The sequence below is a fragment of the Syngnathus typhle genome, linkage group LG21, assembly GCF_033458585.1.
Source record: "Syngnathus typhle isolate RoL2023-S1 ecotype Sweden linkage group LG21, RoL_Styp_1.0, whole genome shotgun sequence".
Lineage (NCBI taxonomy): Eukaryota > Metazoa > Chordata > Actinopteri > Syngnathiformes > Syngnathidae > Syngnathus > Syngnathus typhle.
In genome coordinates this window covers 2388348-2416151 of record NC_083758.1, presented here as the reverse complement: position 1 = coordinate 2416151, position 27804 = coordinate 2388348, and the positions used below count along the sequence as shown (strand labels likewise).

The 27804-nt window shown below is 40.9% G+C and overlaps 1 protein-coding gene and 2 long non-coding RNA genes across 5 annotated transcripts; 2 read left to right on the top strand and 1 right to left on the bottom strand.

Moving 5' to 3' along the window:
- The first annotated feature begins 554 nt into the window (after positions 1-554).
- LOC133145240 (uncharacterized) lies at positions 555-6634 on the top strand. The gene is made up of 3 exons (XR_009710871.1): positions 555-700; positions 1353-1424; positions 4543-6634. It is a non-coding gene; the product is annotated as an uncharacterized LOC133145240 (long non-coding RNA).
- On the bottom strand, positions 1653-14152 carry LOC133145239 (uncharacterized). 3 transcript variants are annotated; one of them, XR_009710869.1, is made up of 4 exons: positions 14014-14152; positions 7990-8129; positions 2148-3555; positions 1653-2030 (listed from the first exon to the last, which is right to left on the bottom strand). It is a non-coding gene; the product is annotated as an uncharacterized LOC133145239 (long non-coding RNA). The 3 variants fall into 3 exon arrangements; XR_009710870.1 differs by having other exon boundaries at positions 1653-2275; positions 3440-3555; XR_009710868.1 differs by having other exon boundaries at positions 1653-3555.
- Positions 14153-14239: 87 nt separating this feature from the next.
- Positions 14240-26393, top strand: dcn (decorin). The gene is made up of 8 exons (XM_061268497.1): positions 14240-14394; positions 20332-20570; positions 22538-22650; positions 23251-23464; positions 23553-23666; positions 23742-23835; positions 24276-24414; positions 25407-26393. The coding sequence occupies exons 2-8, from the start codon at positions 20354-20356 to the stop codon at positions 25605-25607; spliced, it is 1092 nt and encodes a 363-aa protein (XP_061124481.1). The 5' UTR covers positions 14240-14394; positions 20332-20353; the 3' UTR covers positions 25608-26393.
- The last annotated feature ends 1411 nt before the right edge of the window (positions 26394-27804 follow it).

Sequence of the window (27804 nt, the reverse complement as noted above, 5' to 3'; positions counted from 1 at the left end):
ACAACCTCACAATCCTGTCTTTTACATTATTGTCATTTTCAGTATGCAGTTAAGAACCCAACCAGGTGGGATAGAACCAAACATTTTCTTTTTTAGTTTAATGTACAAAGTAGGATTCACATTTTTTTACCCTCACAATATGTTGCTATGTTTTCCTTGAGTGTTTCCAGATTAAGCAATCTGTTAACAGCTTGATCATTCATTAACATTGTTGTTATTTACTCACAGCTTGAAAGCACCTCCATGTGTTGCGGTTCTGACCACATCCAGCATGACTGGAAGTCCTACCACATATCAAGTGGGTGCTTTGTAAACACTTTGAAGGAATCTTTCTTAAAAGGAAAAATAGCTGGGAAAAGTTAAAAAGGGGATCCTCTTAAAGTGATTCTTTTTCTGTAGTGGGTACTACAAATACCAGACGTGAAGGGGTTAGGACATAGTGTATCATTTGTTATCTTTCTGAAAATAATAACAAACAAAAAAACCTCCTGGTGAAGGGTTAACTGGCACCTCACATCCACAGCAAAGTGCGATTGCATGCGAGGGAAAGGAGGTGGCGCTTGAGTTAGTCGAGAGAGTAGAGGAGGGAAGGAGGGGAACCATGGGAGCCAGAGGGACCTCCACGCACACTACACCACACGTATATCTCAAGCGCCATCCACGGCATGCTCCCTGTCATCACATTGTGCCTTTTTAAAAGGTAAAACTCACTTTGTTTTTTTACAACTTTTCAGTAAAGCCTTAAACCCCCTAGAGTAGCTCCACAAGAAGGCCAGTGAGACTGCAAACAGTAGCAGTGAAAATACAAAAGAATGGCTAACAAGAGAAATAACAAACAAGCTATGCTTTTTTTCCCCCAATATGGATGCTAAATAATTATAACGTGTGATCGTTGGATTAAACACCTTGAAAGCGTCAGCGGTTAAAGACCCCAAATACTCATGTAGACTCGTACTTAGAGACTCATCTCTGCTTATTTCACAACAAGCAGTTTTGCAGAGTGAACAATCCTCCCCACTCAAAGAATGAAGCCTCAAGCTGTTTATTGATACGCCCAGTTGAAGTTTACTGTACTGTCCAACAAAGCCAGAGCTACAGACTATAGATTTAAAACAACCACATAACCTTTGCCTTAAAGTCCACCAGGTTAATGCAAACACATGGGAAACGCCATAGACGTGCAAAGAAATAGCATCTAGTGTTATAACCCTTAAAGAAATACATAATTGACAACAAACGGTGGGGCAGCACATGTCGACAGTTAATATAATAATCACAGGCTTATTTTTTTTATCCTCTGCGAAGAACAACTGGCAACAGTGTATCGTATATTCCCATTCTACTGCCCCCAGGTCGCCGAATTGCGCATACCAGTTGGAACAGCACAGTGTCGAATGAATTGAAGCAAAAATGTATCAGAAACTGTAAGTATTTACACGTTTTCTTATGTCATTACTGTAAGTTTTATTAGTAAAATTAAGTACAATAAGGAAAAAATAAAGGAGGGAAAATATAAAGTACTATTTTTCTTACAAAAATGTCTGGAATGGATTAATTGAAGATTTTGGAAACTTTACAAATGTGTTCATACGATAACGGCAAGGTCATCTATGTTTTGTCCATTTGAAAGGCAAGATACCTAAATCCTTTGCAGCTAATTTGGCTGTAGTCACAGTAAGCCTGACTTGGGAAACCTCTGGTTTCAACTTTCAGGTGCAGCGGGGATTGAGAGCAAAAACAAGTCCATAAACATTATTAGCATACCAACCAATCTGAGTAATGTCGCAGGTCGGATGAATTGAGTAGACTTGCTGATGAGTTTTTCGGAATAATACTTCAATTCTTCCTTCCAGTGCAGATTTTAATGACACCATTGTTGACTCATCAGGCCCATGGCGACACGCACACACTCAAGTGGTCTTGCAAAAATCCCCTTCAGCCATCTGTTGGGCCTCGGGAAGCCAAACCATAAAGCAGGTCACTGCAGGAAGCGCTTGCCCTTCTGCTTCCTGTCCAGCCTTAGTCGCAGTCTAGACGGGCAAGCGAATAATAAAACATCGTCGCTGAAGTGTGCAAAAAGTCAGGGAATTGCCGCTGAGCATTAAAGGTCATATGTGCAGTTTTCCAATGCCGGGAGGAGACATTACCTAAGCCGTTGCCCTCTCTGAGACGTCACAAGCGGAGAAAAAGAAGTGCAGGCGATTCTGCAGTAGTCAGCAAATTGGCTAATTACACATTTTGAGTCATTTGACACAAAGTGTTGTCGTTCCTGCAGCTGTGAAATAGAGTTGGGGACACTGAGATGTGATTATGTGCGATTATCACAACAAATGGACATTTATTTTAATTTGGGGTGACATTTGGCACACATACTTTACTGTATGCTACTTTAGCTCACTTCTGATGACGCAATGCTAAGCTGCAATCAAAAGTGCTAAACGTTCAAACTGCACGTAATAACTGTGTCATTTTTTTTAAATGAATTTACGCTGAGTTGACATTTGACTAAGCGTTTCATTGTGTGTAGGCGTGCTATTACTTTCCATATGACAAAAACCTTTAGTTGAGCAATACAGTATTATGCTAGGCTCACACAGAAGGTGAAACAACTTATTTTTCGTCTGAATTTGACCGTGGGATACTATCAAGGTAGCTGCTTCATTCGCGCCATACCTAAACAGAAAGAACAATGTATGGATATCGCTAGTCAATCAGGCTACTGCTGTTTCTGCTAAAACCTTGGCTAATGCTAACTGCTATTGCTATCTTGGTTCACAGTCCAACTCTATGAACACTTTCCGAAACATGCTGTCTGAGAAGCGTAGTATAACTCTACCTCTAACTTAGATTAATGTCCACATATTAATCCATCCAGACAGGTCATTGTTTGTTTTTTAAATTTCATCACTCACTGCTTTTGGGGGAAGAGTTTGCGAAGGTAATGTAACCGCAGTCATTTACGTTGACTATTAGAGCCCTTAGTTTTGTAGTAGACGTTGGATCCAAAAATAAACACGCCACTTTCACACATTTCGGTACCACATTGCTCCTGAGGGCTCGTTGACGTGTTGAGGCTGAAATTTGATGCTCTCATCATCCACGTGTCCTAATTTTATTTCTAAGCGCCTCCACTCAGGTCCAGTATCAACTCGGGCATGAGAAAAAGCGTTAAACTGTGTCTCTTTATATTACTACCTAAGTCTGACCAAGTAGGAGAACCGTGACACAAAGTTGGATGTGGCGGCGGGACGTTTGTGGTGCAGACGCTGGAATAAACTGGGGATAATCCAAAAGAAACAAACTGATTGCTGAGCGCTGAGAAATCCAGATGTACACCATCAGGCCTAATGAGTAAAAAATACTACAGAACTGAATGTGGAACACGGGCAGAATACTGTTTTCACACACAAAAGTCTAACATGTGAAAAAGTGAACTCACTTGTGATGAAACTCGATTTACGGTCTTGCGGCGAGGCGCTGTCGACGACCAGTCCACATCCGTGTCGCAGCTTTAAATGGATCTGCGTACGGTGTCATTACTTTGATTGCAGGACACTAGAGGAGACAACAGAGCCGTCGTGACTGAATGCTACTGCACGTCTTTGTCACTTTGTCACACTTAGAGCCGCGGGAACAAGAACACTTGGGAGCAAATGCTCATTTAAGCGTAGCTATACCTATGACAGTCCAGTTTATTGAAGAGTCATGAGGTTATGTCCAATCAGAAAGAGCCCCTAAAGAATCTGAATGATTCTTTGAGTAGTGGCATCGCTGCAAAACATCATTCCTGCTTGTGTTTGTCAACAATCCATCATGCTCTACAGCATGAACATCCTGTTCCAGAACAACACAACTGTGTCCAATCAAGATAAGACCCAGATTCCAATCCGGAGACAAATGCACTCTCGAGGGTGTGGACACTATAAAACCATCCAGCTTAGCGAACAAACCATTAGAAATATGTCATCACATCACATCCTGCAGCAATATCCTGTTCCACAACAACCAGCCTACCACTGTGTTCAATAAAGATGAGTTCCAAAGACCAATCTAGAGACAAATTAGTTGACTTGGCTGTAAACACTACGAAACTGCATGCCTTTGTCACACAGGTCAACACTGAAGCAATCAGAAAAATGAAGAATTTGTAAGCTATTTGTACTGGAAGAAGATCCTGTTCCAGAGCAACCAGCATGACTGCAAGATTAGTTCCAGAGACCAATCCAGCCTATGTAGACGACACTGCATGTCACACAGTCGTTACTTGCACACAAACAAAACCACCACAAAATCAGGTTTGGCTTGCCAGTGAAGCTTGATTTTTGTGAAAAATTTTTGTGTTCTGCTGGGGACACCCTGTTCCAGAATGAGTTCTGACCACAAGACTAAAGAAATAAAGAAAAGGTTAAAACTAGACATTGACTGATCAATGTGGTCAGTGAAGGGGGACCGTTTGTCAGTTTCCGTCTGTCTCGTCCTGTCTAGTCAGAATCAAGAAGTTTCTTGTGTAGTGAGCGGAATAACCGGCATCATTGTGTTCAGTCAGGATGAGCCCTGGGGACCAATTGGGCCTGCCAAGGGTGTGGATGATAATGGACTCAACCATCTGCACGCCAAATCCCTGATTTCTGCGACGGACAAGTCCAGACGGGAGCTTCCAGTAAAAGCAGCGGGAAAACGTTGCAAATTGTTTCATCAGGCGAAGTGCTGACGTCGGCTGATTTGTTTCTGCTCCGGGTACGGATACCAAACCCTTGAATACCGCCCAACCCCCTACCCCCACCCCTCGACCCACCAACTCTACTGGCAACATTTGACATGTTGTTGTCGAACGTTTCAAGATGTTTGGTAGGAAATTTCCATCAGATCCGCAGCCACTTTTTGCCAAACATGGCCAAGATTTTTCCAAGAAGAATCAATGGAGCGGACGCTGCTGGTCTGCTTGCAATAAGCACACGCATGCATGCACGCACGCACGCATGCACGCACGCATGCACACACGCCTGCGCGCACGTATGCACACACATTCACAAAGCACACACACTCACAAAACACATACATATTCACACACATTTTATAGTCCAGATCAAATAAACTGAGGTCTCGACAACATTCCTGACGACTGGGAAACGGCCGTCGTTGTGGTTCTACGCTTCAGGGAGGAATGAAGAAACACAAGGGATCCGGATTCAAAATGACATGAATGGATATTCTATTAAAATGAATAATAATAATAATAAAATCGGAAAAAATACAAGTATATTACCCTAAAAATATTGAATAATACCATGTGACCTTATAAAAGAAGGGTTTATTAAATGTTATTGTATTTTTTATTTGTCATGGTATTTGTCTACTTGTTGATTTTATTAGTAAAGGTAGAGAAGTCTTTGATTTAAATCAAAATTTGGTGGTGTAAGTTCAAGAAATAATGTGAAAAAATAAACAAGATATAAATTAAATATCAAATAAAATGTATTTAAATTAGGTGGTTATTAAGTTTTAATGAAAATCACAAATATATTGATACAAAATGAGAAGAAAGTAAAAATCAACTTACAGTATTTTGAAATGCATACAAATTAGAAAAAAGAAAAGGTGTATTTTTATTTTCAATACAGAATTTAAACAACTCTCATATTAGAGGTAAATATAAAACCAAAGTACAAAAAATAATTTATTACAAATACCTAAATATTCTGGATATTACACTTCATTCATATAATAATAATAAATTAAAAAAAAAAAAAAAAAAAATAATAATAATAAATTATTCATGCATAAACTGTATAGCCCCTCAAAGTGCATGTGATTAAAACAACTTTACTCGAGCCTTTCTGAGTGACATACACGATCTCTGAAGGCTAATTAAAAGAAAGAAAAAAAATCACTGACTGGCTCTGAATGTGTCCTGTCATGTTATTGTCCAGATTCCATAAATACAACGTCTGAACACACACAAGTAATGCGTACAAAAATAATTATTGAACATGCCAAAAGAAAACCGAGAAAGTCATGTCTAATTCAGCCGTGAGTGTCATCTGGTGTAATTTCAAGGCAGGACATGTTAAACTAACAAACCTTTTGACAACAAGATTACAATCAATCACAACAGTTAAATCTCATTTAAAAACACACAAAAGGAATCTTGAATGCCTAAACACGCACACAGCACATATTATATCAACTCAGTATGCCCTGCCCCGTGAGAAATGTGAGTGGCAACGCTTTGCAGAAATCTGATTGGATGCAGATGCGATACACTGTCATTGCCTCCACATCACAGGTGTCAAACTCAAGGCCCGGGGACCAGATACGGCCCACCACATCATTTTATGTGGCCCGCGAAGACAAATTGTGCATCAAATTCGTGTGTCATTACTGGAATTGCAAATTGTCTTCATTGTCTTGTATTCTTTCCATTTCATGCACAAATTCAAATGGTATCATTGGTTTGATAATAAACTACAGCTTTTGCAGTTCTGGAAGTTGTCTATAATGGCTTAAACTGACATTGTCACAAATCATATCTTGTCTGGTTCATTTCCATTTCTTTGTTTTGGAGCCACTTTGGAACGGGCAATGCTCATGAACTCACTGTGAGGAACTCAGTTCGAATAAACCATTTTCCCAATACATTAGTATGAATGGAGCTTTTTGATATAGTTTGTAGAATTATTTGAATGGGTGCCGACAGAGATATAGTTTATGAAAAAAAAAAAGCGTTGTGCTTACTAACATGGCTAGCCGCTACCATCGGTATCAAAGCTCTCAGCTAGTTGGCTAGCCAGCTAGCCAATTTTGATATAAGAGGTAATTGTGACTCAAATACAGTTTGGTGGGCATGTATTAATTTTCATGTGGACAACAGAGTGCAAACGGAACTGGCTAGGCTAACTGGCTCGGGTACATGGCAATCTGTATGTTTGGCTCTTAGCCTTGTCTGTTGTGTACTCGTTGACACTACTTGAGGTCGGCCCGCCAAATGTCTTTCAGAGCTCTTGGCTTGTGTGTACAAAACACATGCAGACACATACAGAACACTGGCAACTATATTTTTATATAATACATCCAAGAACCAGCTCAGTGGCCTAGTGGTAGAGTGTCCGCCCTGAGACTGGAAGGTTGTGAGTCCGAACCCCGGCCGGGTCATACCAAAGACTATACAAATGGGACCCATTGCCTCCCTGCTTGGCACTCAGCATTAAGGGTTGGAATTGGGGGGTTAGATCACCAAATGATTCGCGAGCGCGGCGCCGCTCCTGCTCACTGCTCTCCTCTCCCCCAGGGGATGGATCAAAATCACACGGGGATGGGTCAAATGCAGAGGAAAAAATTCACCACAGCCAGATGCGTGTGTGACGATCATTGGAACTTAAGAAAAGAAAAAAAAAAAATTTGGGTGCGTATTATACATGGTACAGGCTTTTTTCCAGCATTGACATGCCATTTTTAGGGTGCTTATTATACATGGGGGCGCATTATACATGGAAAAAACGGTATTTGTCAGTTTGTTTTGTAGCTTTTACTGTATATATAATATGAGGTGCTCATACATTTATTTGGGTTGACAGTCATAATGGCCCTCCGAAAGAAGCTATGACTACAGTGCAGCCCGGGAAAAAAAATTGTTTGATACCCCTGCTCCACATTCTCGATTTTCTTCCACATTTTGAGAACTGTTTGCTTTGGGACTGTGAAAGTTATATTGTCTCAAACAAGATGTTCGCTTTGCTATTAAAAGCTTTCAAATCGGTTGAGTTGGTGCAATGTTATTATAAGACGTTTGTTGGGTTCGTACGTGGTTTTACTCTCTCTGAGATTCATTTTGTTGGGACGACATTTACCGAGTAGCTGGAGGGGGGGAAAATGTCCATATGACTTTCAAAGCATTTTATTTTCATTTAAAATCTTGGCATCTGAAATACAAAAACAATTCTGGGAGAGAGTTGCGCTTAGTTGGCAAAACCTCTTGGCCATTCAACTTACTAGTGAGCCAATCAAAAGTGAAGTCCGTCAAGATGGAAAGATAGGAAAGCCCGGCCAATGGGGAAGATACGTAGGATCCATTTCAGCTCCTCGGTAGCCATTAAACACTTGTTGCGAATGCAGATTTATGGCAGAAGATTCTGGCAAAGAGAAAGGAATGACGGATGGGATAAAAATGAGCTCGCACACAGTGATTTTGTCCTGTTTATTTTGGCATATTAAAACATATGTATGGAGACATGCAAACATTAAATATTAGTAATCAAACACTCCAATTAAATTAAACTTATTCAATTGTAATCATAATTAATTTGAATAAGTATGTAATCATAATTAATGATATGAATGATTTAATTAAGAAATTGAAATCCAAAACATGTTAAAATATTAAATACACATCATTGTGATGCTTCACGCTTGTTTCTCTGCATTCATTAAAGTGTATTTAAAAAACAGTTTACAAAATATTATATTGTTAAAATAATGCATTTTTTTGCATTCATTATTTAGTTTATGTTTTTAAATCAATAAAAATACACATTTATTTCATTCATAAATTTTATTATATAAACATTACATGTTAAAGAAACAAAAATCGATAACTACTAGGTTACCAAATCTTAATTAAAATATTGATTAAATAATAAAATTTAAATGATCAAAGTTTTAGTTCATTTGCTCATAATTTAAAAAAACTAATTAGATAGTATATTAAATTTGTATTTTTCATGTTATTAAAAATAAACACAAACAACAATAACAATAATAATGTAATCTAAGAAATGATATCAAATGAAATTGAATTCCTTAATTAATTAAAAAAACGTTCATTCCTATTTTGGGGTAAGCATATCGAAGCTAGTTGTCTTTGGCACCTAGTTTAATCACTTCATGTGGTTGTGGTCACATTTAGTATACACATGTAAAGTAGTACTTTGTGAGGCCTCTAATTCAAAATAAAACATTTTTGAAGAAAAGCCACTGTTGTGACGTGGAGTTCATCCAATCACTTTAACAAGCTTGGAAATGCCAGACCACCACATGTCATTATTTCAATGCTTCCTTCTGGAAATGATTGATGCATCTATCAAATTCACTGAATTAGCTACAGAATGGATTTCAAAAGGCTCCATCTTACCTGCCTTATTTCTAAACACAAAGTGCAGACTTCATTACGTATACTTGTTCCATCCACTCTGAATCGCCACCTTTCTTCTCATCAAGAGCTTGATCCCGCTTCCCAGTTGGAAAAAACGCGTAGTTATAGTATTAAACTGGCGCTGCAACGCTCGTAATATTAGCTTGCGGGCACCCGTGTTTGGCCTACGATTTGATTCTTCTATTATTCCACTAAAGCTATTTGGTGTAATAACTTGTAAATCCAGCAAATCACAATTAATTGAGTCGTCGGGCAAGATGGCAGAATGGCAGCCTGGCAGGCAGCTGTGTTTGCCGACATTAACATATTCCGGCTCTTGTGCCACGACGGAAATGTTCCCGAGGCCGGTTACCCAGGAGACGGCACAGACGTGGAAGCTAGAGTCCCCCACAGTGAGTGTAAACTGACGCATTCATCAAAATGGACGGGAATATCTTGGTGAAGCAGCATATGGCTCAGCATCTATTTGTCTGAGTTATTTTGCTCCAATTGAATGAAGTCAGCCAACTTCAAAACAAGCAACAGATAGCAAAACAGAAACCACATAACTTACGAAAGCCCACTTTAGCTTAATGCTAACACACAATGTCAAATGTCATTGGCTGGCTAACGAAACTAGCATTGTTGTACATGTGGAAAATAACAAATAATAAGACAGACATTATAACAGTACTCACAGGAATTATTTTTTTATATATATTACTGCATCATACTTAAATGTCACTTAAATGTGAAATTACACTTGCTTAATGCTAACACACAATGTCAAATGTCATTGGCTGGCTAACGAAACTAGCATTGTTGTACACAGACATTATAACAGTACTCAGAGGAATTAATCTTTTTTATATATTACTGCATCATACCGACTCACTTAAATGTGAAATTCTTCTGTTATTTATGATTTTGTTACACTACCCCATAATGGCCAAGGGACGCTCGCCAGAAGAAGCATATCTATAGTTTTCTGTAATGAAATTTTAAATAGAATCAGTACTTCTACTTTCACTCAAGTCAAGTATCTGTATGTCTACTCAAGTGCAGAGTAACAACTTTTTCTACCTTGTCTTAGTCAGAAATTCAAATGGGAGTAAAATGGCTTTAAATGAGCCACTAATTGCAGTGAATGGACGTTACTTTGCCCTAATGAGAGACCAGTGGGAGAGTGTTTGTGTGTGTTCTCACGCATGCGTGCGTGCGTGTGTTACGAAAGAAAACAGTGCGAACATTGAAGCAAACTTCCTCCGGTGAAGCATCATTATCACATGAATACGCGTCAACGGCCAGATTCGTTTGCTCGGCCCACAGAGGTCATTTCCCACAGGGCCCCGCGCAAGTGTGCGCACCCATGTGTGTGTCTGTGTGTGTGTTTGAGTGATCTGCTTATTCCATTAGCTAAGATACAGCCGGTCAGAAAATGGGGACAACTTTATTCCTGCTCCTGCGAAAGAACTTAACAACCAGTCCAGTCTGGGATTTACTTGCACACCCCCGACTCTAATTCTTGAAATATTTCCGCTTGTATGAATATAAAAAAAATAGGCGGAGATCTGGCCTCTGGAGGAATAATGGTGGAAACAGTGACCGAAGTAAACAATTTGATTTTCAAACCAGCGGCTTATCGGGCGCAATCCGCAATGAATTGAAGACAAAATGCTTGAGTCAACACATCAATACAGCTTATGTGTTCAAGATAAATCCGCTGTGATTTGTGGAAAAATTGAGCTTCTGGTGACCTTTCCCCTCAATCGAAAAACATTTCTGAGCAAATAAGCTCTCACTCATAGCCTCGATTTCTTATTTCTTTCTATCCTAAAATGGCCGCTTCAAAGCAAATTGGTAGGCTTACTGAGACTTTTTTGTGATGGGTCAAATATCATGTTAAGTGAAATTTGTTTCCAAGGTTGATTTCCAAACGCTGGTCAAACTCTGACCTTGTGAAGCAGACGTACTTTTATGGTGAGTCATCAAACCTTGACGCCACGCTCCACCCGCACTCAATGACAAAGTCTTGAATGATTCAGAATTTTGTGACGCATGTCCGTTTGATACAAAGTGGTTCAAATCTTGTAACGATGGAACAGAAGAGGAATTTGTTTAAGCAGAAATCCTGGAAATGACTAAATTGATTGATTCTAACCAAAATGACCGACTTAGTGTATTTTTGTGGGCGTGTCATTGTTGAGAATTTTGTGTTGGTCAAATGTCCACCAAATTTCAGGTTGCTCAGTGAAGCTGACTTTAGGAGATGAATTTAAAAATATTCTCAAGGGTGCCCTTGAGTCAAAATGGCAACTGTAATCCAAAATTGATGCCTTCCTTTGTCTTTTCAGACCTCGTTTCTTTAGATTTTTTGTGGGGTGTCTACCAAAAGTCATGTCGCTAGTGAAACTCGCTTTGCGGGCCAAATCTATAGTGAATTTGGCTAAAGGTCCTGGTTGTGTCCTACATGTGGAAACAATCTCCCGTATACTTTATAGTCATAGCAGTATGGCCAACAAAAGCACTCTAAACATATAAGACCAAAAAAACAACAACAACAGAAAGCATTCCCTAGTCATTGTCTGATCCACCTTCCGTTATGTGCCACGGATTGACAGATAAAAACAAAACCTTCCTTACTTGATATTATTATTTCCCAAACAATCTTGTTCCAATACTTCATTTCCTCCCTCCAGTGGGCTCAAACTGAACTTTAAAGCTAAAAATTCAGCCTCAAGCGACAAACTGGGCTTTGCTTCAGTTATTGTCTCGCGTCAAATGAGCGAAGATGGATTCTTTCAACACATTTGATGCGTGTGTGGTCTGCCCTTTGCCTTGTGTGTGCCTGTGTGTGTGTTTGTGTATCTGCGTGCGTGTGTGTGTGTGTGTATCTGAGCCCTTGGAATGAGCCTCAACTCAAGTAAAAAAAAAAACTTGGAAGAAATCGATTGATCTAAGCAGAATCCACTTTTGAAGACTCCTTGAAATGAGAAAATAATCCTAAAATAGTCGCTTCAGCCAAAATGGGAGACTTCTTGTGTATTTTCCGTCATGACTTATTGAGACTTTTTCATGATCAGTACAGTAATTTCACATTACTATGTGTTGCTACGGCTTCAGGGGCTGAATTAAAAAAATACTAGTATGTGCTGCTGAGCTGAAGTAGCTGTTTAAAAGACTTCCTGTGCCATTTCAAGCATAGCTACTTGTGGATTTCTTTGTGGGTCTACCCATGATAGACACAGCTGCCAAATTCCTAATTATGTGAAACTGGAAGAGATGGGACACATGTGCAAGTCTCAATTGAGTCTCAAGGCTTAACCTTCAAGTCTCAAGTAAGTCCCAAGTCATTTTGTTTTGGTCAAGTCAAGTCAAGTCAAGTCCTTAAATAGGTCAAGTCCAAGTCAAGTCCTTAAATAGGTCAAGTCCAAGTCAAGTCACCTTATTATTGCAATTTTACCCGCAGAATATGATCTTAGTAACGTGAAAAGACAAGATATAAGTAACTTTAAGTAACCATCATTGTCCAATATGTCTAACCTGTTTTGGATTTGCACTGTAATTACTGATATTCAGTAAAATACACCATGGAATCAAACAAAAAAGTAATTACCTCATACAATGATTGACAGCTCAATCTAAACAAATGAACATCTGCCGACAGTGTCTGACACATTTGAGTTGCAAATATGAAAAAAATATCTGAAAAAAATCTGAAAGAAGAAACAATTAAAGAGCATTAGAAACATTTTATGTTTCATCTGTAACATCTGGAGACACCAGAGCTCTATAAACTTCAAACGAACAAAGTTTGAAGTTGTCGCCTGGCTGTGTGAAATGTTTCTGTTGCATATCTTGCACTGTGCTGTCCGTCTTTTGCCGTCATAAATTACGATAGCCGAAGGTGATGATTCGCGGCACCGCTCCCGCTGACATGTTTGTGCATGTCTGATATGAAGGGGGGTGATTCTCCAATAAACACGTTAGGTAGGTAGAGAGGGCACGACTGATTGATTGACGGGGTAGCGATCCAATCATGACAACGCATGACATTCTCAGCCTGCGCTCCTACCGTGTTATCGATATTACTTTTTTAAATGTATTATTCATTTTATATTCAAACTGAAAACATAAACTCAATAACACGTAAGTCATTCAAGTCATCGTGTCTCAAGTCAAGTCAAGTCCCGAGTCTTTAACTTCCAAGTCCAAGTCGAGTCTCAAGTTTTTTTCATTTTTGTCAAGTCACAAGTCATCAAAATAGCGACTCGAGTCGACTCGAGTCCAAGTCACAGTGACTCGAGTCCCCATCTCTGGAAACTGGCTTCGGAGGCTAAATTTTGAGTTCTAGAAAGTGATACCAACCCTGCTGGGGAAAAAACCCATGCATGGACCAGTATAGTTTTGTTGGGGTTTTGTCGGGTTTTCGTGCTAGTCACGTGCTAGCGGGTGTCACTCGCAAGACCAGCAAAAAGCACAACAAAACAAACTGGTCACTAAACAAGTCACTCTTTGAACTAAGCCACAGCTACCCAGTAGGTCCAGCATCTTGTTGGAGTCTGGACAGGATCTGGTGACACAAGTCTTGCTGGTCTCACCAGGTTGCTGGTCTTGCTGTGGCTCAGGTTGCCTAGTAACCAAAATGTTGTCTTTTTGAATCTTGGCTGCTTTTGTTATTCTTTTGCTGGTAGTGACACCAGCAAAACTAGCATTTGATGAACCAAGTCATTAGAGATGGAGCACAGGATGTCTCCTTCTTGACTTCTGTGGATAGTAACCCTGATTATGGTTGTTCTAAATAGGTTGTATAATGGAAATAAATTAGGCAGGAGTGTGTTAATGAGAATGAAGCAAAGGAGTTTTCAAGTCCTCCCTATCATTACCAGATGTCTCAGTGGCTGCCAGCTGAATCACTGCTCAACTCTCCTTTTCTTCCCCTCCTTCCTCTCCTTCGTCTTCGCTTTCCAGCTGTTTTCACTGCCCGGGCTCCACCAATTGTTTCGGGTCTTTGCCCTCCCCTCCTCTTGCTTTCTCCTCTCTCTCTCCTCTCTCCGTGTCTCTCTCCCCTCCCCTTGTTGTGACAGAGCACACCTGCTTGATCTCCGCTGTCGATCGCTCCCGAGTCCAATTACCCCAAAGGCCCGAGCAGCCGCTTTTTTGCTGTCTCATCCCCCCACCCCCGAAAAAACGAACTCGCCTGGATTTTTTTTTTTTCCGGGGAGTTCCAGCCTCTGCTCTTTACCTTCTGCTTCTCCCGGGAACAGGTTGGTTGTGGCATCCTTTTTACTTTTTAGGGAGAATGATGGGAATTGTGGGGGGGGAAAGTGTTGAAAAGTAATCGGAAGGTTTTTTAGATGATGTTATTTTATGTCGAGTTTTCGTCAATGTCTTTGCAAGGTTTTCTGAATCCCACTTGAAATTCTACTCAGGCACGGACGGGTAAAGGGGGTGTGGTAGGTGCCTGTTGATGCTGGCCCCTCACTCTCCCCCCTTTTGGCCTATTATTCCATCCAATTCATCCTTTCTCGTAGCCAAGTGGACTGTTTTGACACTTGGCCGATTGATTGTTTAGATGGAGCCCGTGTGGAACCTCCTGCATTCCTGGGTGTCGACGACTTGAAAAACTAATTTTTCTGTGTTTACACAGAGAGAACTGGACTCCGGGGGAAGGGCGCCTGTTGTCATTAGTGTTGGAAAAATGTTTGGATTTGCTGCATAAATGAGGAAAAGCATTTCTCACTGATGATTCACTCCATTAATATTAATAATGGCTTGTTTTTCCACCAGCAAACCTCTTATCTGTCAAAAAAAAAAAGCTCCTCCAACGCACTGCTTCTCTGTTGAAGCCAAATTGCTCCAGGGCCAGTTTAAAGGCTTTGATGAGAAAAAAAAAACTTGTACCTGCCATCAATTCTGTAATTGTACAGCTTCCATCCTCTATCATTGCGAGGGCTAAGCTAACTCATTACATCCTCTATGCCAGCAGCAAAATAACTAATAGGACTCAGCTGCAGTGGAGGAAAAAAAAACCAGACAAAAGTGATGAAAATCTGGGCTTGGAGGACAATCAGCATGGAGCCAAGCAGATGTTTAACATTTAAAGCAGACTAGTGAATGGAAGGTTTTTGCAGATGAGATCTTGGGCTCTTCTTTTCCATCTGGAATCCAAAAGTTAAGGAACAATGTGAGTTGCACATGTCTTTCTGCTTAGGAGGATCAAACAGAGAAGAGGAACATACCAAAAGCGACGGGTGGATGGAATTGGGTGGGGGCAGAAACATGGTCGAAACAAAATCCCAATAATTGTTCAATCTATTGTCCTATAAGGGGAGTCTTGTTTAGCTACTCTTGAGTGTTTGCACATGTTCTCTCGTGAAATCCCTGATAGGTCAGAAATCCGTCGTCGGGAACATTTCCAGAAACTTTCATCACAACCATGTGGGAGGAGGATGAGGAGGCTTGAGGCTTGGAAGTGGGGGTTAAAAGGGACACATGTGTTTTAAATGTCCCATGACCTTGGGAACAGCATCAACGCAAGGACAGTATGGCCTCCTTCAGTCTTGTGAAAAGTCGAATGTAAACTGGGTAAATGACACAAAAGTGAATGAAGTGGAAAATCACGTGAGCCAGCTCTGCTTCCTGTCTGGGATTCATTAGGAGTGCCGGGGCCACGTTTTCTGCCATGAAAGGGGGATGGGACTGACTTGGAGGACGCCTCAGTTTGTTAGTCACGTTAAAATATCAATTATGTAGAACATATAGATCATTTCCAGTATAGATGCCAAATTCAGAAACATCCCCACCCCAGGTACCTGAACATTGGTATTGATCGATACCAGTTTAAATTCACTCTGATTTCACCAATTGATGATGTGTTGACCTTATCTATTCAAAACAATATTGGGATTTACTTCTTATGGTAATGATACCAAATCATGCAGTATCCTTAAGATAATGGCTTAGTTTTATCACCCCTTAATCATAAAAAAAATTATATTGATATCGGTGATAGTCTTTCATGTACTCAGGATTGAATTAATATAAGTTTTTAATACCTCAGAAGCACCCTGAAGACAAAAGTTTACATTGAGTATCAAGAAAATCCCTTTTGGTACCAGTATCGCCGATACTGGCTCTGTATGTACTTTGTGTTGGATCTATATCAAATACCGTATTTTCCGCACTATAAGGCGCACCGGATTATAAGGCGCAGCTTCAATGAATGGCCCATTTTAAAAATGTGTCCATATACGTATAAGGCGCACCGGATTATAAGGCGCCCCTTCAATGAATGGCCCATTTTAAAACTTTGTCCATATATAAGATATACATTTGGCCCACAGGCCAGACTTTGGACACACCTGCTGTAGTGACTCAATATTGGTCCATATATAAGGCGCACCTGCTTATAAGGCGCACTGTCGGCTTTTGAGAAAATTTGAGGTTTTTAGGTGCGGCTTATAGTGCAGAAAATACGGTAATGTAGTATAATGTTTTTTTTTAAGCCAGAAAAGGAATCTTTTACGATGCTTTTAAACTGGCTGTTGGATTTTTTTAGTTACATATAGGATTGAGGGGCAGTGCCAGTTTTGAAGTGGGGCTTTTTAAGGGGATGCATAACACAGTATGGTTTGGGCTTAGCTAATAGCTAACCACTTGAAAGATTAGGTGGACATTTTAGAACTTGTGATGACTCAACCAAAAAGCATGTTTAGAAAAAGCTAAATCCTCCCGATGGTAAGTCCCTGCAGTACCTGCCACACACACACGTACACACATAAAGCCACAGCTGGGAAATATTACAACCCTATTTAAAAAGGAATGCCGTGAAAAATGATCAGCAATCATCTCTGTGAAAATATCCTTGCTCACTGGATGAGAGACAAAACATAAACAGTTTTTTTTTTTTAAAGAGGGGGAGAAAACAAAATTTTTCTTTGAGATCCCGATAAGAAGTGTTTGGGGTGGAGGCGTGTTGCGGCACGTTTTGACACGTGTCCTGCAATCAGCGGTTTCTCCACAAGACCGAGCAGTCGCGAATCTAGCAGGTCGTTTCATGTTGTTCTAGCTCATTCAAGGCAAGAAAGAGGAGGCATTATACAGTGCAAATGCAAAATGCAGCATTCAAGGTCGGCTGAGTATCATGGTTGCACTTAACCTAAAGGTAGAGTGACCTTAAAAAATAATGATAAGCCACATGCTGCTTCACAAAGTTTAACTTTGTGATATTATGAATCCTGCCAGCCTGTTTTGATACATTTGAAGCCATCCTGACAGAGATGGCACACCCCTCCCTAATTTTTTGCAGGATTGCTTGTAGGCAAAAAAAAACACCATAGAAATGTGTGTCCGCCGTTACACTTTGTAATCCGGTGCACCGCCATCACACAGTACAATTTGGAACACATAAAAGGCAGCGGACCAAAAAAATGGGATTCCCAGACTGTAATCCTTGGGGGTGGGTGCACACCTTCCAGTGGGGTGCATCAGAGTGCAATGTTGAGTTTTAAAAGTGCAAGTTTTCCGAGGTGGTGCGCCATCTATGTTATTAGGTTAGATGGTGCCAGATATTTATCAGTAAAACCAAAAACAATCGTTTAAAAGTTCTATATGATTGGGAGTGTTAAGTATCCGCTTCAAAATCGTGACCAAATTGGTGCACCCCTTCGCTCATTTTTTAGGAAATGTTTATGGGGGTGGGGGGTATCAAATTACAACATCTGCAGTGTGTGGAGTTACGAAGCCAATAAATCAATAAAGGCCTCATGTCTAGCCACACAAACCTAAATAAACTGAGCTACTGCCAATGAATACAGTTTTTGGGGGAATCAGATGTGCGGAGGTGCGCGTTCAAATATTATCATTTCATAAAACCAAGAAAAATAATTGGAACAAACTAAACAATGTTTTATATCAATAAAATTGTTAAGTAACCCTTTTCACGCTGTTTTCTTGGGAGGGGATGCACCATTTCTGTTTTTGAACTTGGTTGCCCCACCCTACACACAAAGAAAAAGCATGATTTGAAAAAGCTAGTTGAACTTGAGATCAATGAAAATATAAAGAGGACATTTTGACCAACATCCTAACAGTTGACGCACCCCACACTCCCCTGCTGAAAAACACACCATGTTTTATCAAATCAAACAGAAACATCAAACAAAATAGCTCTGTGGATTTTTGGGGGAAATGGTGCGTGGCCTAAAAAGATAAACGAACCAAGTGTCAGATCCTGCAGCACTCTTGTTTTACAGTCGGGATTAGCTGCAATGGAAAACTGGCTGTCTGGGAGAAGGGTGACGAAATCTTTACGGGGACAAAATGGTGGACGGGCGTACGCGGACGTCACGGGTCAGAAGCGATAGACACGGTTGACTAATTAACGGTGAAAGCTGTTATTCCACGCGCATCTGCAGAAATGTTCGGAGTGCTGCCAGATGTGCGTCCAATCCCAACAATGAACATTTCCAATGAAGTACCTCACCCTAAACAAACAACCTAAAGGCATTTGCAGAGAACTTGGCCCACCATGTGTGCAGACAAGATGTCTTTAGTTTTTCTGCTGAATATGTACTTCTTTTGAGATAAGAGCGCTTGACATGGCCAAGATGACTCAGCCTGTGAGGAAAGTGGAACAACATGTACTCTGGATCTCTTGAAGCACAGACAAGAAGCCTTTGTTGAAACTAACATTAGAAAACAAGGCAAGCAAGCAAAGCAATTTAAACCTATGTGGCTTTTCTTTAAAAAGATTACTAATCTAATGCTGGTCCTTTACAGTTTTATGGAAGTGGTTGAAGACTGGGATTGCGGCATTTTTGCCGGACATGGGTTATCATTATGGCTTGGGTCAAACTGTCATCCCTGCGGCCCCACGTAACCTCATCTCGAATTGACAAAATCCACACTTTCAAGCGCCGTAAAGATGCCGTCGGATTATACAAGCGCATAAACAGTCAATCGGTGGCAAACGGCTCGGTTTCTGCATTCCGCTTGCCCCAAATCATTTGTTAGTCACATGTGGCTCATGTGTGCCCTTTCATTAGGGAGCTTAGAGAGACTACAAAGCATGGAAGGAAGACTGGCGGGTCACTGCGTTGCGAAAGGTCAGCGAGTGTATGTTGCGGTTGGAAACAGGAAAATTGTAAAAAATGGCAGTCGAAAACAATTTACATTTTTATTTCCTCATCAGTTGTATTGTTGGACGAATTGTTACAATTTTAGATAAGCCAATTATTGCATAACTATGCATTATTGATTGTTGGTGAAAATCATAGTATAGCACAAAATATACCATAAAGTCTTACTATCTAACATTTTTAATTAAGAAAGTATGACATTTCATCATGTCGTTTTTTACTGCAATATGATTCATTATGTCATATTCGTAAATCATGTTATAATCCCCTTGGGGTCATATTCATCACATCAAAGTCTTGTTATATAAGATCACCAATCATATTGACTGGAGAGCATTTAACAAACTTTGTTCATGCATGTATTGGAATTTTTAGTCACTTGCCGGGTTCACATGTATTCTGCTTTGAATGATACCGAATGCCCAAACGGAATGAAAAGGCTCCATATAAATACCTCAATCAAAATAAACAAGGCTGAATCCGAATGAAATTTTATTTAAATTCACAGGGGCGGTTTATTCAGTTTGCCAATCGAACAAAAAATCAAAACAGCCGTAAATGCGTGATTGTATCTACTATCGATTTTTAATCACTCTGTGACAACAAAAGTTGTCTTCATCATGGAATTGCTTTAAATGTTAAAATAATCACAACTACTGTGCTGAATAAATTAATCAACTTCTTATGTTTCATATATGTAATGTTTATCAAATAAAATCGTTAAAAAAAACTGTCCTTGAATCGGTTCGCACCCCACATATTGAAAACCATATTTAATTGTCTTGTATAAAAATGAATAGAATGAATGACATCACAAATAAACAGTAGATAAAAAAATCTTCAGTCGAAATAATTTCCATCACAAAAAGTCTTCATGACACATCTTGTCTGCTCCTCTGAGTGACAAGCAGGTCGAGTTTGTCCAATGACAACCAAGCTTTAAGCTTCAACATCCCCATCATCATCTCCCTTCACCTGTTTTATTTACTGGACAACTACAGTATAATCCAATTTCATTTCCAAGGTGAAGAAATCCATTGACATTTGTCCCTTCTTCTGCAGGTTCCACTCCACGAGCAGCACCATGAGGTCGGCCTGTCTCTCTCTACTCTTGGTCACTGCCTGCTGGGCGCTTCCCTTCCGCCAGTCTGGCTTCCTAGACTTCATGATGGAGGATGAACCCGGCTCGGCTTTGCCCGAGGAGCCCACAGACGTGGATGAATCCTTGACGATGCCCTTAGGATCCAAGTGCCCATTCCGCTGCCAGTGCCACCTGCGTGTGGTCCAGTGTTCCGACCTCGGTAAGACCACTAGGTTGGGTAAAATTTCCTGGTGTTGGGGTTATTGATCCATCCACCCGACACCGCAAGAGATTTTCAGTTCTTAAACAGCAGCATTTCACAGTCTAAATCCGATGAGAGGAAATTGTGTTACTGATAGGCCTGGAATGGATGAACAGTCCAATGTTAATGAAGTCCAAATGTTCTTCGAAGAGACCACTTAAAGACCACATTCACACTCCCCAGTCACAACAGTTTACCCCAACGTTATCTTGCATGTTTGTCTAAGCTGACGTACAGCATATACAAGAAAAATCGCTCCTTCCGCTTTCAGGGTAAAGCGAAGAGTCATGGAAAAACTGGGTGGGTGATCGTAAAACACCCAGTGCAGAACGACTATCTTTACTGAGATGTTCTGATAATGGGCAAACAGTCTTCCATTGCATCAGTACTCCATGGCTAGATTCTTTAAAGCCACACAGGCGACCGACATACTCAACATAAACATTATGTATGAAGTCCATGGTAGCAGTACCCAACTGGGTTCAAACGACACTTAGCAAGGGTTAGGAAAACACTGTGGCTGTTGTCATGGCGATGGTAATAACATGAAGTGGAGAGCCACCAGGAGGCTTCGTCCGTGTACGTTGATTAGAAACATGTGACTGTTAAAAGTGGTACACCAAACACAAGGGTGACAGGTGACTTTCATTATGAGTAAAATTAGTGGAATGACGCAAGTGGTTTCCTGGGGGCGGGGCCACTCAAGTTAAAGGTCCTTATGTTGTCTCGTACATGCTATAGAAAGATTTCCAGTCTGCAATCAACCCATCCCTGTGGTACATTTTTTGAGTAACAAATTCCAGATCTTGTCACTATCTTGACAAGGAAATTATTCAAATTGTTAACTTCTTATTTTTTCATTTAATGCAGAGGTGTTAGAGCCAGGTCCAGAAACCCTGCCAGTTTTGCTTTAGCCACAATTACTTCTAATCAACCAACAGGTAAACAGGCTAACACACAGGAGCTAGCATGCTTTCTGGTAGGTGAACAAGCTAACTCCCAGGAGCTAATTTGCCTCCCGCCTGGGTTGATTAGAAGCAAAAACCAAGCTTTGGCAGGGTTTCAACTTTCAGGACATGGATTTGATTGTTTAATGTCAAACAATCCAGACCCATTGTTTGCTGAGTGCACAGTTTGTACCCGACCAAATACTCATCAATCAGAAACTGCACATTGTCGTGATCCACTGTCACAGACTTGGTGAGAAAATCTGCTTAACGTATTGGAAGTGATTCAAACGGCTTCGCTATCAAGCGGTGTGATTCATGATGATGGAAAACTACGGGGGCGAGTCTTACAGTACTTCTCTTATCCATTTCCTGGACGTCAATCGCCTACTGATTTGTCATACTCGACACAATATTGGCCGCCAGATTTCAAGTGTTGCGTAAAGTTTACTACGGTGTATCCAGTTGGGCCACACCCTTTGTTTTACGGCAATATTTTTTAAGTTTAATGTGAAATAAATCTGTTAGAATGGGCTGAGGAGCTCAAACCTCAAACCAGACCTGGAAAACATTAACAGTTTATTCACCCCTCAAATGGAAATGAACCCGTTGCGTGTTGCCACAGATGGCAAAACTCTGTAACCGCCAGATGCCTCTCCTTCAAAACATCTCTCGTCTTGAGCGCAGGTGTCGGTTTTGCGAGGCGGCCCGGGTCATGTGATGCTAAAACCTGAGGTTGGCATGCAGGTATGTCGCTCAGGAAATTTGTTTCCAGTTTCATTTCCTGCCATGTGTGCCTCGCAGAACATTGAATGTTATTTGGTCACTTGGGACTGAGCCTTTTGGACCTTCTGTGGACTCAAAAAAATGATCTAAAAAGTGATTGAGGGATGTAAGAATTTTGAATCCTGGTGAGCATTCAAATGTAGTAACATTTTGAGTTATTTTACTTGGTGTGTCCGGATCTTTTTTTTCCAGGTCTGAAGGAGGTTCCCAAGGACATCCCAGATGACACCACCCTTCTCGACCTGCAGAATAACAAGATCACTGAGATTAAGGAGAACGACTTCAAGAACCTCAAAGGGCTACATGTAAGGGAGCTCGGATCTGTCTTTCGGTTTCCACACACCTACCGACTAACGAATTCACCAGTTCCAATGAAAGTGGCAAATCCTCTGGTACCGCCACTCCCTCAGCCGCCAGGTGCACGGAAACAATTCACGTGCCAATTTCTGAGATCTGGTTCTTCTGTCTGAATGTGTCACATTCCTCGCATCGTCTCTTGTCTGTTTACACGAGCATGGAACAGCAGAAGACAACCCCCCTCCCCCTCTTTGTGCTGACGACTGATAAACTCCCTGTATGTCATGGAAAAGTTTACAATGACCTTGGAGGAATACAATATTTTTTAGAAACTTGATATGTAAATGTCAGAATTCTGGAAGGACTTAAACTAGCTTATTTTGTGTTTACAAGACCAAACATTGAGTCGGATGGTGCAGGGCGGTACCTGCCTTGGAAAATATTTTTTTATGATGTGTGAACACATGGTTATAGGCTTGGCAAAACATTGTGGTCTGGCTTGATTCATGTCCTCTGGTTATGTCATTCCTCCAAATTACAATGCAGAAGTATTGTGCTGATTGGAAACAGAGCACTCGTTGAAGTTTCCAATTTTCTTCCATTCGCAGGCGTTGATCTTGGTGAACAACAAGATTAGCAGCATCCACGCCAAGGCCCTCAACCCACTGACCAAACTGCAGCGCCTCTACCTGTCCAAGAATAATCTGAAGGAGATGCCAGCCAACATGCCCAAGAGTCTGCAGGAGCTACGCATCCATGAGAATGAGATCACTAAGATCAAGAAGGCCTCCTTCCAGGGAATGTCCCAGGTCATCGTCATGGGTAAATCAAATTCAGCAAACGTCCGTTGTGTATTCCACAGAGAATGCATATTGTCCGCATACTTCCCATGATTAAATTCTCATTCCAGAGCTGGGTTCCAACCCACTGAAGAGCGCAGGGATTGATTCCGGCGCTTTCGCTGACCTCAAGAGAGTCTCCTATATTCGCATTGCGGACACTCAGATTACGGAGATCCCCAAAGGTACTCTGTTAATTTAACACCATTTTTTTCAGCTTCAGCAATGATGTCTCCACGGTGTTGTTTTTTTCTGCAAAGGTTTGCCGAGCTCACTCTCAGAACTTCACCTGGATGGAAACAAAATCTCCAAGCTCACCGCTGAGAGTATGAAGGGACTCAAGCATCTGGCGAAGTATTAGAAATGTTTTGTTTCTCTCGTTTACACATCAATCTGGTCTGCCAGAATTGATGGACTTTCTTCTTAGTTTGTAGTCTATAATTGGGCCTCACTTCCTTCAAGATTGACATTACAATAGATTTGGGATTTCTCATCCTTTTCAAATCTCTTCATCTCCTTGAATACAAATTGGCAAAGCAAGCGATAGTTGTGGGATTGTCGAAATGATCGGTTTGGACATAAAATAACCTGTGGAAAATTGGGAATGAACAAAGAGAGCTTTGTTTCAGCACCAGTAGAATGTGTTTCACTTTCCATTTTGTCATACTTAAATTGGAATGGGACAGCGACAAGTGCAAGAAGACTGTTTCCATGTTCTAATATTCTCACTGGCTACTACTTCTGTACGATAATAATACAATGAGATAAGTGCTGATGTCACTTGTTCCCGACAGGCTGGGTCTGAGCCATAATGAGATCAGCCTGGTGGAGAACGGCACCATGGTGAACGTCCCCCACCTGCGGGAGCTCCATCTCGACAACAACGCCCTGACCATCGTGCCCCCCGGCCTGCCCGACCACAAATACATCCAGGTTAGACTTGTGACTTGGGTTCCAGCTAATTAGCAACGACCCATGGCTTGTTTGTTCTGATCAAAGCCGCACCGCAAACCATCGTCACATGGATTCAGTTTTTTTTTATTTTTTTATTTTTTTTCAAATGTGTTTTCTCTCTTTTAAAACGTTTCATGTTCTGAAAAGACAATCATGGCATGTTTCACCCCATTTGCGCAAGAATTTGCGAGACCCCAAAATGGCTGGCTCTCGTGAGAAACTGTTTCTTTGCGGGATTCAGTGGAAATGAGTCGGAATATTTCGCAACCATCCACTTTGTGAGATTGCTCATTATATTTTACTATTGTTATATAATTGTGCGTGTCTCAATACCTCTGTGAGTTTTAATTGAGTTATGTGCTCAAGCAGCAACATTTTGGAGTGGTTAGGATTTGGCGAAAATAACTCAATTGATTGCCATGAAACTTGGTCAGCATTTTCTTTTTCAGGGAATGCAAATTTGGATTGCTTGGCCTCGGTTTTCTTGACTATCCTGGTAGTTTACATGTACATCTTGGTTTCCAGAGTAGCATTCTGATCAAATTAGCTTGTCATCTAGAGTGATTATTATAAATTGGAAACAATGGTTGTACACCGTAATTAATTAACTCGAGTACTATCAGTGCTGTCACTATCGAATATTTCTAGATTATTCGATTATTGCATCGATTAATCTGAACCTTTTTACTCTGCATCAGTGTATTACAAAACAAATTTCCCATTCATTATTGTTTATTAGGTATTGTTTATCAATAAAATCAACTAAATAATCATTAAACATACCAAACAAAATTAAAAAGTATAAGTTTTTTTTCATGAATGACTACAAAAGTTAATAAATAATTACTGTTAGAGGATCTGGACAATTCTAAATGATTACTCAATTATTAAAATAGTTTATTAATATGCTAATTGATTATTTGTCAATTAATTATTAAATTTGAAGGCCTAAATTCACTCCTTTCCCGCAGGTGGTCTACCTCCATGCCAACAAGATTGGTGTGGTGGGAATAGAGGATTTCTGCCCTCCCGGCTTCAATACAAAGAAGGCCATGTATTCGGGCATCAGCCTCTTCAGCAATCCTGTTCCCTACTGGGAAGTGCAGCCCATCACCTTCCGTTGTGTCTTTGACCGCTCCGCCATCCAGCTGGGCAACTACAGGAAGAAGTAGAGAGGGCTCTCTCCCCAACACTCGCTATTCTTCACCACCACAACCACCACAGAGGAAGTGTGCATTTGTAAATGAGTATGAAAGTGTGTGTGTTATCACTCTGACCCAACTCCCTCCTGATAGTGATCATGGACCTCAAGCACATTTTTGTTGTATTACATTTTTGTTTTTATTTTACCGTTAATCAGCTCAGCTTCAGTTGACAGTAAAAACGGCTTGCAGAAAACACGCACTGCAGAGCTGCATTATATTTTCACACTCATACTGTAGCATAGTCACGTGCATCCTACGGGACAGTTATCTTTTTTTTTTTTTTGTAGACGAGGCCTGTGGAGCAGGCGGCAAAGCCGAGAAAGTTTTCAGTCATTTCTGTGTTGAAGAAGCGTGACTTCCATCACTCCCTTACGCTCAAAACTCATCTCTCCTTTTCCGTTTTTTGCTGTCCAGTGAGAAACAAGATTTCTTTCGAAATTTAGAATAAACCATATATGTTTTAAATGTCATGCCCAAAAATTGATATGCATGCTTTTATTCTGGATTCACCTCCTAATATGCTTTCCCCTACTTTGTTTGTTTCAAGAAGAGGGTGCACCGCAGCACCCCTAAGTTGGTGTGGAAATGTATGTATAGACACTGTATATAAATACTGTATAAAACCTCTCATGGTATACAAAAGGCACAAGCACTTATCATAGCTTAAGCTTTTAATTAATATATCAGGAACATCTCCAGAGCAGGGAGCTCCCGCTAAAGGTGTCCTGAAAAAATAAAAATACTCATGGAAAACCTTTGCGATGGTTGTAATGACACAAACTGTGCATTGTCATCAAACACTTCCTGGGAAACAAAGCCAAGAGGTAAGTTGGTCGTAGAAAAGGACTCCAGAATGATACCACATCCTGGTCCACTAGCGAGCAGGAAACGCCACCTTTGCAGCGCCTAACTTTACGTGACCACTTTTATGGTCCGAGACAAAAAAATATTGACACAAGGAGCACATTCGGCCTCTGTGATTTAGAGCTCTCGAGAGACTGTGGGAATATTTACGTTAATGAAATGGAGCGGGACACAGTGGGTGAGACAAAGCGTTTAGCTTCAAATAAGCCCTTTGCGGTTGAAAATCGACATCGATCTTCTGCTGCAACATCTGTGAAAACAGTAGCCCTGAAAAACAGGCTGCTGGGATCAAACGTACCTTTTCCAGGACTTCAACTTGAGGACCAAGCCTGGAATGGTGGCTCCATCTAGAGATGGTAGAAAACCAAGAAGTGCTTTCTGATGGTGACGATGACAAGGTGCAAGGGTTGCCAGGAGGAGCGGAGTCCATTTCAGGTATTTATATTGTTATTATATTGGTTTGCATGTCAACGCGTGGAATCAAACCAGCTCAAAATGGTTTATAACAAACCAAATCAGAAATGATGGTCCACATACCCCCCAAGTGAATCTCAGCCACCAGATGGCATCTGTCACTATTGACTCATTTGGCCTTTTTGTTGATACCAAACAAATATTCTCATTGTGTGACGCACATTTTCTGTATCACTGAAAAATAAGTAATGAGTATTGACATATTTACTCAATGAAGCCTGAAACAAAAACCACAGAAGATGTTGGGGATGGGGAATATTTTGGTGTGGACTAGGTTTCCTCATGCATCAGTCTGTTGCCCCCATGTGGATGTTAGGAACATTGCTGCTATTCTCTGACTCGCACACAAACGCCTACACAAAAAAACACACACTCAATTTGTCTGTCGTCAAGTCCTGTAAGCCTAATTGCCTCCCCAAGGCTCATTACCCATAATTCAGCGGGTGGCTCCAACGTCAGTTTCATTCACGTGTCATGTAGACTAAAGGGGGGTGAGGGGTGGGAGAAATCATTTTTCCATTTGCTTTGGTCACGCACTCAATTGATCCTCGCAGCCAGTTTCAAATGTACCCTGAACTCCAGCAGATGCGTCAGCGATTCATGGCATCGATTGTTAAAATCTGACACCAAATCCCATTAGAATGATCTAAACCAACCCCTCCAATAATAGTCTTATCACTAGTGGAGGTTCTCTTCTGGGCTTGTGCAGCACATGTGGCACCACGAGGGCTTGCAGTGACCACATGGCCGCACGGCAGGGACAGAAGGTGGCGTCTGACTGCTTGTCTGAGAGTTTATTAGAGGACTCAGTGTGTCAGTGCCAAGG

Bases quoted from the DNA above. Each gene is read 5' to 3' on its own strand.
- dcn (XM_061268497.1), top strand. From the start codon at position 20,354: ATGAGGTCGGCCTGTCTCTCTCTACTCTTGGTCACTGCCTGCTGGGCG. The intron at 23,836-24,275 runs GTATTAGAAATG...TGTTCCCGACAG, and splicing joins GGACTCAAGCATCTGGCGAA to GCTGGGTCTGAGCCATAATG. The intron at 24,415-25,406 runs GTTAGACTTGTG...CCTTTCCCGCAG, and splicing joins CCGACCACAAATACATCCAG to GTGGTCTACCTCCATGCCAA.